General features: G+C 44.3%; 1 protein-coding gene across 2 annotated transcripts in view; it reads left to right on the top strand.

The window, feature by feature from the left end:
- Positions 1 to 2352, top strand: part of Pou2f1 (POU class 2 homeobox 1) — a 128994-nt gene extending 126642 nt beyond the window's left edge. For both annotated transcript variants that reach the window (XM_076873029.2, XM_076873028.2), the window contains exon 16: positions 1542 to 2352. In XM_076873029.2, coding sequence (XP_076729144.2) covers positions 1542 to 1852 — 311 coding nt within the window. In that variant the 3' untranslated portion in view covers positions 1853 to 2352. The remainder of the gene's footprint in view (positions 1 to 1541) is intronic.
- The last annotated feature ends 10996 nt before the right edge of the window (positions 2353 to 13348 follow it).

Here is a 13348-nt window from a genome sequence, read left to right as displayed (position 1 = left end):
CATAAAACATTCTTGGAGCCAAAAATAAGGTATTAGTCAGCTTGGATCAAGATTAGTGTGCCATGGGTGTGTCTAGCTGCGTACTGTAGAGAATGTTGACTTGCAGAAAAAACACATCATAACCCTGATTGCCTGATGTTATTTTGACTTTCTGTTTGACTTAAGTTCTATCTAAATTGATGGTCAGATCTAAAGCTTTTTGTTATACAAGGATTTCTTTTTGGACTAAATTTATGATAAATCACTTTTTCTCCTATATTAGGGAGTATCTCTGGGCTATGGGGATACTACAGAGGCGTAATGCCTGACCACAGATAGTCTAGGAAGATCTAGAATTGGTCTGTGACCCTAAGCCTGGAATATCAGGAAACTTCAGGGTACACCAAGTCTCACTGTTGTGTCGTATTTCTGTGGTCACATCCAAAGTCGGGAGCATTCCCTTGAGCTATAGACTATGTTACCAGCCAAAATTTTAGTACCATCAGAAAAACCCTGAAATCCACATATGGGGTGAGGTTATGTGACTGGGAGTGTGTGGGAGTGTTGTCAGGTAATAGGATACGCTATAAAATGGAAGTCCTAATTATTTTATTTTATTTTTTTAATACTTTTAATTATAGATGGACACAATACCTTTATTTTGTTTATTTAGTTTTTTTATGTGGTATTTGGCGTTTGAACCCAGGGCCTCACACAGGCTAGGCAAATGTTCTACTGCTGAGCCCTAGCCCCAGCCCCTAATTATTTTAAATAAGATGTTGATGATAGAATTTGTGGAGAACAGCAGCATCCTACAGAAATCCTCCCCTGATGATCACGTGCTGGCCTTGGCCAGCCACCGAGGCCATGTGCCTCACTGCCTCTCTTGTCTCTGCTACAGCAGCTATCTTAGGTCTGCCCAGGAAATAAGAATCAGGCAGACCTTTCACTTTATTTGATAACTAAAGCCTTTTATTTAAAGACTGTTTTCATTTTGTATGAAGAGTTTGCTCAAATTTATCAATAATGCCAGTTGGTTTAATAAAAACTTTTTTTTTTTCCCTCATGCTGGGGATAGAACTCAGGGTCTCATGCATACTAGGCAAGTGCTTTACCAATGAGTGACATCCCCAGCCCAACAAAAAAATATATTTTTAATGCTTTAATGACTTTAGCTAATTTGTCTTTTGAACGTAGGTAGTTTAATATCAATTTCATTGAAGACAAAATTACTGGCTTTAATAAATATTTGTAGGTTAAATGAAATAAACTTAATTTAAAGATAAAATATGACTGAGTCATCATTAGACAGTTCTTAAAACTCTCCTTAACCTACCCTGCTGATACTCAATAAGTTATGTTTCTCAGTCCTTTACATTCTTCAGAATTATAAATAGATTCCGGTTGGTATCAGTGTAGCTCTGTGAGGAAGAAAAGTCAGCAGAGGCTCGCACTTTTTCCTGAGCTACATGAAAACGCAGAGCTGTGACGAATGTGATCCAGCTTCTCCAGGATGACGTTAACCTTCTCCTTCCTGCCTGTTTCTCGGGGTCTGTGTCTAGCCCTTGCTTCCGGTGGCTCTCTTCCAATAACGTCACTGGATGCAACTGGGAACCTGGTGTTTGCCAATGCCGGAGCAGCCCCCAACATCGTGACTGCCCCTCTGTTCCTGAACCCTCAGAACCTCTCTCTGCTCACCAGCAACCCCGTCAGCTTGGTGTCTGCCGCTGCAGCCTCCACGGGGAGCTCCACACCAGTCGCCAGCCTTCACGCCGCCTCCAGCTCGGCAGAGTCCATGCAGAACTCGCTCTTCACAGTGGCCTCCGCCAGTGGGGCTGCCTCCACCACCACCACCGCCTCCAAGGCCCAGTGAGAGGGGGCGGAGGTGCCACCAGGGCCTCCACCTCTCTGCAGTGTGGCTAGGCTGCCAGCCGGCTGCCCTCACCATCTGGTGAGGGGGGGCAGGGGAGAGGGGCTCCACATGCCAGAAGAGAACAAGGATGGAGATGGACAGCATCTGCCTGGTTTTGTAATAGAACACTGTCTTTCCAGGATTGCTTCATGGATTGCAGAACTTTCTAACCAAAAATTTAAAAACAAAAAAATCAAAAACAAACAAAAAAAACAAGTGGAAGGACTACTTATCATCTCCAGCAGTCATGATGACAAGCTAAGGTGGGTACCAGTTCCAGTGTAGGAAGGGATTTCTGATTTGACTAGATTTCTTTTTTCTTAAAAAAAAAAAAAAAAATCATTTTTATGGGTCTGTTGTACAGGCCATTAAGTCATAACAAGGTGTTTATAATCGTATCAATTGCGTTGGGGGTTCCTTTCTTAACTGGTACAATTTAGGCTGGCCTGTATTACTGTATCTCTATGGTTGTTGTTGTTGTTTTTATATATATATATATATATATATATATACACATATATATATATATATAGTTTGGACATGTTTGTCTCTTGCTCCTGGATCCTGTTTCAGTGAGCTCCCACACTGTGGGGAGGGAGGGTTTGGGGCAAGGGAGGTGTATGCTCTTAACTGCGGGGAATGTTCTTGCTGGTTTCCTTATCCTCCACGACTCTTACAGAGGTGCTAGAAAATGATTTTCTTTTGCCACTTATGCAAGAGGCTGGTGCAAAAGCTGAAGGCAGTGTGTGCAGACACTCCCGCCCAACACGCCCCTCCCCCAGCAGGCGTGCCTTTGGAGCACTTTTGTGTAGGAAGGAATTCCTGCTGAACTGTAGCTCTCACTCACCCAATCATGGACCGCCCCCGAGGCCCAGATCCTGTAGTGCAGCAGCTGCTTTCCGCTACTCTCCATGGGAACAGCTCTATGTGTTGCAGGCAGGATTTGGTTCCAAAGAGCAAAGACTACTGCAGACACCTGACTTGGTGGTTCGCCTGATTTCTTATCTCCTGAAAAATGCTCCTACTGTTGGTGTGTTTGTTTGTTTGTTCATTTTATGGGAGTTTCTCATCCAAACTTCTTTTAATTTCGTTGGCAAAGAACAAATTGACTTACTGGTATCGGGGAACTTTTCCCTTTTTTATTTTCTAAAGGACTTCTATTAGACTGTTGTCCATCAATTGATATATCCAAAAGAGTCCCTGAGAGGAGTCTGAGGTCGCCACCTTTTCCTCTAGAGCACCACAGACTTCCTTTTCCACTGGATGGCTCATTAGGCCTAACCTGAACTCTCTGGATTCTCTGACTGACAAGGTACTTGCTGGTGGGACTTGGGTTCTGCAGAACCTCTGAAGAAACGCTGAGCAGGAACATGGTGCACCCCTGGGGGGCTGCCCCTGCCAGGAATTCCAACAGCAGTGCACATCTCTCTATTCTTACAGAAAGAGATCAGCTCTGTAATTGTTTTCAGGGTGTTTCTAGACCACATAAATGAGCCAGTGGAAGGGAGGAGCTTGTGAACATGGATCAAGAGGAACAAGGGCAATATAGAGGTTCAGTTCCCATTTTTGCCAATGTACTTTTATAATACTCTGTGTACCAAAAACTTTCCTCCAAAGACTGCCTTCCCACCTTGTAGCTTGATCTAAGTTTCCCTTCTTTTTGGAGGTAGAGGTTCCCATTTGGTGTCCCTGGGCACTTGCTTCAGTCTCGGGTGGTCCTAAGACTGCACTTTGTCCCTCTTTGAGCTGGGGGTTGAGAAAGAGCTTTCCTTCTGATTGCTCTGCTTGTGTCCTCAAGGGAGCTGGGATTCGCGTATTTGCCTCTCCTCACCATTGTTCGGGAAGGCAGTAATATTGACACAAATGTGTACGTGTGTGTGTGTGTGTGTGTGTGTGTGTGTGTGTGTGAGAGAGAGAGAGAGAGAGAGAGAGATTCAAGTGGGAGACAGTCAAATTAATATTAAAGGTCAGAAACATTTTAGTCCCCTTTTAATTCTTTAGTTCCTCTTGTTTTATTTCACAAAGTATTTAACTACCACCCCTAAATTTCCTCTTACCCGTCATTTTCCCTAAAATCCCTCTAAAATCAGTGAACTGCAAGCAGGGAAACTAACAAATGTCTGTCCACCTTTCTGTGTGTGGTGTGTGGTTTTGTTTTGTTTTGTTTTGTTTAAACTAAGCTTGAACCAAAGTCAATTTTTTAGCAAGCTGCTGTACTAATGGACTAGTTTATAATGTGCAGTTCAGACACATGGAGGAGATAGATGCTACTGACAATTTCTTTTTTCATTTCTTTTTTAATTTTATATAAAGGTTGCTGCTTGTTTTTAATCTTCTATGTTGGTTAATTGTAATATCCTCTGGGCAGACTTACCTTGATTTTTAAATAGTTTATTTAGGTTGGTATGTAAATAGAATGGCTCTGTTAGTTACTAATTTCTCTCCACTCCATCAGCTTTTTCTCTGTTGTAGTTAAATGTAATATAATCTCTTATTCTGACTTGACATGTCTAATTTCAGTCTGCGTAAATGATTTTAGGACTATTAATAATACTGTGGCTGCCCATAGTCACAAGTCCCTCTTTTGGGAGTGGTGGAAGTTAGGAGGAAGGATTCCAGAAGAGAAATGCAGATAGCTACCATACTGGATCCGAAGCTGTAAATCAGTTTCCCAAATGTTACCAAAGGAAGCATAGAGCTTCAGGGGACTCTGGCTATGCCCAGTGAGTTCAAAGAAAGGCTGTTTTTGTTATTGTTTTCTGTGTAGCTAAAAATATGATCCCTTTCCCAAATAAGCTTCACCAACAAACTCCAGTACCGAAGAAGATGCTAAGCTTTAACTGTCAGCACAGTGATCTTTGAGTCCCCCACCCTGTCTATATTCTAATCACTTTGGAATATGAGGATTCTGTCTTTTTTTTTTTTTTAATGTGAATCATTTGATGAGGGTAGACCTTAAGCCAGCATAAAAACCTCTGTTGAAAAAAGTAAATCTTTAGACAAAGGTAACTTTAAAACTTTTTTCTTTTTTTCACTTAAGTTGTGAAATGAAAGGTACTTTTATGCATGTACACATGAAACACTAATAGAGCTGTTGGTGGGGGTCTTGTTTAGAATCAGCTCCCCATCATCATCATCCCTGGAAACTCTGCTGATCTTACTGCTTCATGATCACCTTAGTCCTTGTTTATTTTATATCATTCCTTTTTTTTTTTATCATCTCAAATAATGCTCTTTGAATTGAATGAACTATCTCCTAAGGTACGGTACTCAGACTTAACTTTTGGCCACCTTTTCTGGGAACAGTCTTCAAACTAAAAGGTCCAGTTGACCAAAAAGAAATATTTGATAGAGTTTCTGCATCTCAGAGAGGAGGAACAAGTAGATCATTACAATGCATTGCATTGTTCTTTTTTCCCCTTAATGTTTAGACAAGTTTTATTTCATCCATGAATTTGCTTAACACATTAAGCCAAAGACTAATTTTAAATGCATTTATAACAATACTGTATTTGCCCATGGTAACAGGCCATCCCTAGGGGTGGTGAATGTAGTTGTTTAAATCCTGCTTATCATGAGCAATGCAATTTGGTCATGAACTTTATTTATATCCCATGTAAATCTGAAGGACAGAGCAGAAAGACCCGAAGGGGGCCTCTCACAGGAACAGTATTATTGTTCTAAGAAGTAAGTTGAGTGCTGTTTCTGAAGTTCAAAAAAATAGGCAGCTTTTTAGAATTAAGAAAAAAAATATTTATATCACTTGGCTGATGTAATACACACTCCCATTTATTTATTGTCAGAAAGGTCAGTACCTTCCCAACATACTCAGCTTGTTGCTTAAGAATGGAACCAAAGGAATCCAACTTCCCTCTTATGCAGGAGCATGCCTATTTGTACTTCGTGGTAGCATTATTAGAAGTGAACTTTTTTTAGCAAAAGGGAAAATATCGATTAAAAAGTTTTTTGTTCATCTTGCCGATTCATTCTATAGCGTTTGTTGGGAAAGAAAAAGCACAATTATGCCTCTTTTTAATGTTATTTTGTCCATCATTTTTCATTTATTTAGGAAGATGGGGAAATAGTCTGTGTATTATCCAGAAGCACAAATATTTGCTTGACACAACATCTAGCCCAATCTTTAAATTCTATTTAACGTGCTGGAAAAACCGAATATATTTGCAAATATAGGTAATTACTGTTAGTTAAAAATCCCAATTGAAAATGTTGCAATTAGGATAATAAATACTTGGTTCACAGAGAAGCCCTCTGAGAGTTCATGTCTAAAGTGGTTCCCAAGCTATATCATCCTCACAGTCTTTCTTAACGAAGAAAGAAATAAGATCCTTGAGCTAGGAAGCAGAGGAGAAGCCTCTTTCTTTAGTTCCCCCCGCCAAAAAAAATGCTGCCCAGGTATGAAGAAGTGAGGACCCTCCTGTGGGCAGCCTTCTGTGGCCTGGCCATAAGGAACCCCCAAAAGCCAGCCTGTGGTCTGAAACCCTTGGTCAAGGAAGGGCTGCAGCGATTCATTAGGAGAGTTTGGCCAAATACCTTCTCATTAAATCCGCATTTGAACTTGAAGAATTTAAAGTTTATTTATTCTTTACTCTTTAGACTGCCAGTACTGATGGAAGAAAAAGACTAAAAGGTCTGAAATTTTAAATTACCCAGAAGGAACAGGAGTTGGTGGATGAATTTGCTTGTGACCACTGTGAGTTCACTGTGTGTCTGTGTCTGTGTGTGCGTGTGTGTCTGTGTACGAAGCACTTAATGCGTCTCACTGCTTGTGTAATCATAGCCCTGGCCATTCTGAAGTCATTTTCAGTTTGTAACATTTTGAAGATGATACTTTATAAAGTGGTAAATCTTTTGGGTTTTTATCTTTAGTTTTGAGAAGGAAAAAAAAAGTCCCTTGACATTCCTCTGAGAACAACTGAGGTGAGCTGTGTGCAAGCTGGGTGGCACCTCGATATGCACCCAGTGGGGGACAGACGGCAGCAGGGTCATCCCTGACAGCTGACTGGAGCTCTCTGCCGGTTCTGCCCATCCTTTTCTTACTCCAGAGAGATTCAACAGGACAGCCTTGACATTTGCAGCAGGACTTGAAAGGGTCCTACCAGGAGGTCAGGGAACATGTTTCTTGAGTTGTCCAGTTTGCATCCGGTTCTCTGGGCTAATGGCTGTCGCTTTCTATGGCCCTCCCTATTCTTGAGGCACAGTTACTTATTGGACTCTTCTGCCCTGGCCTCTGTGGGACTCTTAGGTGGCTGTCTCATCTGGGTCTCCTTCCCTCCCCTCCCTCCTTCTCTGTGAATGTGGTACCTTAGTCTGTGAGGATGATTGATGCTTGTGGGTAACCGCTGGCTTCTGGCACCTTCATAAAATACCTCAGCATAGCTTACGTGTTGCAGAATTGGTTTAAACTAAAAACCAAATAAATAAAAGAAAAAACTTTATAAATAGTGGAAATAATTCTAGCTGTAGTATTTAGTTGAACTAATGTTCATTATCATTGATAAACATGATTGATGCTGTATGTATTTGGGATCCTGTTTATAGGTTACAATTTACAGGGTTAGGGAGGGTTGGGGTCGGGGAGAAGATGATTATGTTAGAAGGAAAATGTTGTTGTGTGTGTTTCCTTAAGTCTGTCCTGCCGAAGGAAGCCTGGTGTCCCTGGGACTGGGCTTGGGATTTACAGCCCTTTGAGGTCTGGTGTGCAGGGCAGGGCAGGGCAGGGCACAGTGGTGTGTGGGAGTTGCCACGGGAGCATTTGCAGCTTTTCTATGGCTGCCATGCTCCCAAACATGCCAGCCTCTCCTAATGACCATTACCTCTGTACATAGCAGACACTTAGGCAAAGGATGAGTGTAGTCATCCGAGTGTTTGGGGAGAAGTAGAGACAGAGGAAGATGCACACCAACTCACTGAGAGACAGCATTGAGCAATGGCCCTGACCTAGGACAGTTAAGGTGGTTCTTCGTGTCATCCTCTGTCAAGCTGTTGAATGTTGTGCTAGCAGCCCAACATTTAAAACCTCACTTCCTTTTCTCAAAGAATAGTTCTGTCTAGACCAGAAACACAAACAGAAGAAAGACCACCAGCCTGCTCCTCACACCTGTGACAAGGTGCGGCCTTTAAGGACCGGTTGGTTGGTGGGATGGAGGGGAGTTCTGTTCCAAGTGGGGGCGTAGAGGAGAAACAGTGGTGGTCAGGAGAATTGGGAGCCCTTTCTGCCCATGCTCCCGGCTCCCTGAGTTCAGATGTAGCACTCCAGAAAGGCTTTTATTTGAATAAGTGATCCATCTCACAGAACTTACGTGGGGTTTGGTCTGTGACCAAAGACACTGCTGTGTCACTGCTTATCTTTGGTTTTCAAAACAGGCAGAGAGAATAGGACCAAAAAGCTGGAATTTAGAAAAGTTTGACCTTGTCTCTTCTTCCCCTTCTTCCCTCCTCCCCATTTTTTGAAAGTCTTACTGGTTATTCTGCCTTTCGAAAAGAGATTGGTTTTGTATCCCTCTGCTGGCTCTGTGAAGATGGAGTTGCTCCGTGTGGCCGAGATATTCTTGGAATTGCTGAGAAATTTGGGGAGGGCAAAAGATGGGGTAAATTCTTTATTTCCCTTTATCTAATCCTCATAAATAGAACTGTAGAGCCTGTTTGGGTTCAGACAGTGTTTAGATGTGGTGTCTGTCCTGTCTCTCCTATGAAGCAGCATTTTCAAGAGCAGGATTACAAAGGAAACAAAAGCTCTTCCCTTCTCCTGTAGAGCTGTTTTGTTCCCAGATGACTTCAAAATATATGGTTCTGGGAAGTTGAGTAGTCCTGTCTCAGTGTCCTCCAGACAGGGCACGTGCAAGGGAGAGGGAAGGGAATAGGAATAGTTGCTCTCTTAATCATCCCTCAAAAATGATCAGGGTGCAGAACCTCATAATAGCTTTCCTAATAATCTTATTGTTCTGACATTATGTAAAGGTAGTCTTAATAATGTGTGACTTTTTTTAAAAGCGCTAGGTAGGTTTCTAAGTAGGTGATAGGGATATTGAAGATAAGAGCACTTGAAACAAAGCTGTGGGAAGACAAGGTGTGCATAAGGACCGCGTGGAAGGAAGGCGCTTACTGTTGCTGTGTCCCTGAGTCTGTCCATATGCCCAGTGTCGGCTTCTGGTTCAAACCCAGGATGCTGCCAAAAGTTAAGACCCCCAAACTAATTTAGTGTAAAAATGTTGAGGTTTGCTGTAGGGTTTTCCCTGTTCACTGGATCGTTGTATGTAAGTTGGCCACAACCTCACAAGAACAGATGGAGGCTGCTTCTGTAAACTGGCAACAGCTCTGACTTCTCCACCATTGTACCCCAAGTCTGCGGGCGGACAGCTGGGGACAGTGCTATTTTAAAACAAGACATCTGGAAACCTTAGTTCCTTGAAACCGGAATCTCTTACAGCAGAGCCCGATCCCGTCCAGCCCCAGCCATCCTGGAGTCTAAGAGCAAGGGAGGCAGGAAAGCACTTTCAGAGGCTCAGGTGGCAACCTAGGGACACTACATTGCAGGCGATGGGGGGTGCCCACCTCCAGTTCCATTCCCACATGAGTCTGTAGAAGGCGCCCACTTCTAAGAGCAGAGTGAACTAGTGGGGCCTGATGGTGGTTAAGACTGTAAACAATGGGAGAAAGAGGGAGGGATCGTAGACTACGCAGATGCAGGGCACGGACTCTGCAGCAACCAGTATGTCTCCTCGAAGGTTGGTGGTGGGTAGAAAGAGCCTTCTCCCAGCTCTTGGCTCTGCTCGCCTGGGCACGTGCGAGGGTCCACCAGGGTTCTGACCCTGCAGGTCACCGCCTGCACGGGACAGCAGTGACAGAGGCGAGTGAGGAGCACAGAGTTCTGCCCACCTGGCGTGGGAGCTCTTGTATACCTCATTGCTAACTCGTGACTGAGTGGCTTGCTTTAACTTCCTCTCAGCCCCACAGAGCTGCCCAACCCACCCTCCCCTTTCGGCAGTGCTGAACTCTGGCCTATAGCATTGTGGGACCTGTGGCTACGGTGGGACCCTAGGAGCCCCTGAATGCCGCTGCTCAGAGGCTACTGCGAGCTGGGGCTGGTCGCAGCCCAGGGTTCCTTTTGTTGCCAGGGTCTTCCCAGGTCTCATAACCTGGTTGTCCTGCCACCTGCCTTCAGGGTGCCAGCTGTCTGCGCCCCGCCCCACCCCGTATTTCTGACACTGGCCACACATTGACTTCTGTCCTTGCCTCTCCCCGGGTGGGGTCCAGGCCGTCTCCTTCCCCTGAGACCTGGGTGGAAGGGAAGACACCAAAGGTCCCTTGGAGTGGACTGCTGCGTACACATTTCACTTTTTTCCTTTGACATGACCCAAAAAAAAAAAAAAAATCCAAATATTTAAGTTGTTTTCTATTATTATTATTATTATTATTATTATTATATTATTTGACAATCTTATATTCAGTGGGCTCTTCAGAAGCTGCATCCCCAGCCCTTTCACCTTTTCTTTGAATGTAGTGCTTGGCCTCCAGTTCCCACCCGTAAAGCTGAAGACACCCTTCGCCAGGTCCTCAGACTGCTGCTATAAGCCAGGGGAGGGTGGTTTCTTTGTTTTGTTTTGTTTTGTTTTTAAATTTCCAGCCAAAACCAAAGATTTCTTAATGATTGTATAAACTCAAAACAAACAAAAAAACCAAAGAAAAGGGAAGTAAGTCTTCAGCATCAGCCAGTCCGCCACGTCCTGGCACTTGGCGCAGTGGGGCCGGGCAGGGGCCTGGACTCTAAAGGGCGGGGAGCTGTTTTCCACGCCGGGGGTTTCGTTCAGGTGTGTCTTGGTGGCTTTGGCGCTTGCCAGCTTGTGAGCATGCCAGGAAGCAATTGGCATTTCAGATTTCCCAAACCCCGTCACACCATACTCCATCCAACTGCAAGCAGGGCCACCAGGGGGACTTAGCACAGGGACTAGGGGGCCAGAGCCGCTGCTGGCCAGGCCACAGGCCCCGCAGAGTGGGGGAAGTTGGGACACTGGCGCGCGGTGGTCCGCTCTGCAGGGCTTTCGTCAGGGCCTCGGAGCTTTCCTCTCTCCTTCACTGAGCTGTTTGGGGTGGCCGGAGGCCGCAGGACGCCCATCAGGCGTTTTGCTTCTCGCCATTGCGGTTTGTCTCCCCTCCCAGCACCACTGTGCAACTATGCATTGTACTTCACAACCTCTCGCGCTAGGTCGATGCCTGTGACTTTTTAACCTGGGGGGTTGCAAATGAAGGAACTTTTTACATGGATCTTTTTTAATCTCAGTTAATTGGGGGAGGGGGGTATTTGGTTCTAGGGTCATACAAGCTCTATCCCAAAGCAAAATCCAAATGTTAATAATATTAGCCTGATGCAGATACCAAAGAAAATTTCTTTCCTGCAGAACCTTAGACTTGTGTATTAAGTACGATTACCCAGCACTTGCATTAGTCTAACCTCAGTAATTCCAAAGCTTAGATGTATATTTTGGTATATTTCTGGGATTTAAAAAAAAAAAAAAAATGTCGTTTAACTTCTTGTTTGTTTCAGTGTAATGCTCTTCAAGTCATAGCATGGAACTAATTGAACTGTCCTATTCTTAGTAGTTTGAAATAATAGTATTTTTGTATGTTTTGGGTGTGTCTGTGTATGTATTAACGTAACAGTTTTCACTGCCTAGGTGTTCATAATAAAAAAGAAAATGAAAAAGTTGTGAGTGTACATAATATTCAGTAATAGTCCTCCACCAGGTGTCATCTGGATCACATCGTCACTGATGACTGTGCCCAACTGGGTTTTGTTTTGTTTTAAAGAAGCAGTGATTGTGTTTTTCTAAAGATGCTTTCTTTTTCTCTGTCTTCAAATATCTTAACTCCCCCACCTTTTCTTCCTTTTTCTTTCTTGTTCTTTTTTAAATTACTGATTCAGGGGTGTTTTTCCACTGTTGTCAAGGGAGGGTACAAGGGGAATTGTCCCCTGACCTCCTAAAACTTCTTGTTTTATGTACTTTAAAATGTGAGTTTGAGTTCTTCTTTGTGGAAACTTAAGACATGGTGTAAATGATTCTTTCCAAAATTGTCCAGCAGCTTTAATGAGGCAGTGACAATTCCTAAGTAGTTTACTGGGAGTCCTTTTACATTTCTCCTTAGATGACTTTGCAGTCTGGGTGGCTATTGTATAGCCTCACTGCCCCAGAGCCCTGTGTAGCCATTTCCCCTCGGGTAGAAATATTTTGTAAGAATCAGCTGATGACTTGGAGCACTGGGCCTTGTTATCTGTGCCCCTGGGAAACAGAGGTTTCCTGGTTTTGGAAACCTCAAACAAAGCGACTTTACCTGCTGGGGAAATAGCTAGCCGAAGCCTCCCAAGCCTGCGGAGGTGGTGGGGACTGTGAGAGGTGCTGTCTCTTCAAAAGTGCCCTTTATGTGACCCCCTCCTGCTGCCCGCAGGGCTGAAGGCTTGGGAGAGACTGCATAGGTGCCAGTGAATCAGAATGAATTGGTAGATTTTGTGTAGATGCATTTGTCTGCTGTAATTTTTATATATATATATTAAACTTACTGTAACTGTACAGTTCATTTCTGTTGTAAAACATCATTAAACCATTTTTCAAGTGTTTTCACATGGTTTCTGTGAGGTTGCTGTGTTGGTATTCTGGATCCTTCACCCACCTTCTCGCAGATGACTCATATAACCCTTCCAGGCTGCATTTCACAGCAGGTGCTCTCGGGAGCCCCGAGTCTCCATCCACTCACACTGGCTTTGCTCCTACCCTCGGGTTCCTGTGCACACAGCTGGGGAGCTGTGGCACTGAGTTCCCCTCCCCAGGCCCTCAGGGTGGTCTAGAAGGGACCCTGTGTTGAGCACAAGTGCTTTGTGTCATCAAACATGCAGGCTCTTGCTTGATGATCCTGACAGGGGACTCTTCAAAGCTCCTGTCCTGCTGTGCAGGTGGGACTGCAGAACTTGGATTGAACTCCACTTCCCTGAATGTATCTTTGGCTGGCACGCCCGTCGGGCACATCTTGCCAGACCCTGAGCATCTGGTCTCCCCGGAGTCCTCTGAGGGAGGCTGGTCTCCTGTGTGAGGGAGCGCACACGGCTGCCTCTGGCTCACTGTGCCCTCAGCACTGTGTCTTCATGGGCCACTGCAGGATTCCATAGGAAGGAAAGTTGAAACTAAGGTGAATTTTCCAGAAATTCTGACCTTGTCAGAAAGCTGTGGGGTCAGATCAGAGAAAGCCTGACCTTGTCAGAAAGCTGTGGGGTCAGATCCCCCAGGACGACGTCCTGCGTTTGTGAGTTTGCAGAAGAGAGTGCCTATCTCAAGATGAGGCCACTGTCTTACAGAAGGTCCGAAGCGAGGAGACACTGGGTTCCCTTCTCGCACTTACAGCTTGTGTGTAAATTTGTAAAGTGTCTTCCTAAAATAATTTCAAGTTCTT

Source organism: Callospermophilus lateralis, chromosome 13 (assembly GCF_048772815.1).
Source record: "Callospermophilus lateralis isolate mCalLat2 chromosome 13, mCalLat2.hap1, whole genome shotgun sequence".
NCBI classification, from domain to species: domain Eukaryota; kingdom Metazoa; phylum Chordata; class Mammalia; order Rodentia; family Sciuridae; genus Callospermophilus; species Callospermophilus lateralis.
The sequence above is the reverse complement of the archived record's forward strand: the minus strand, read 5'-3'. Positions and strand labels throughout refer to the sequence as shown.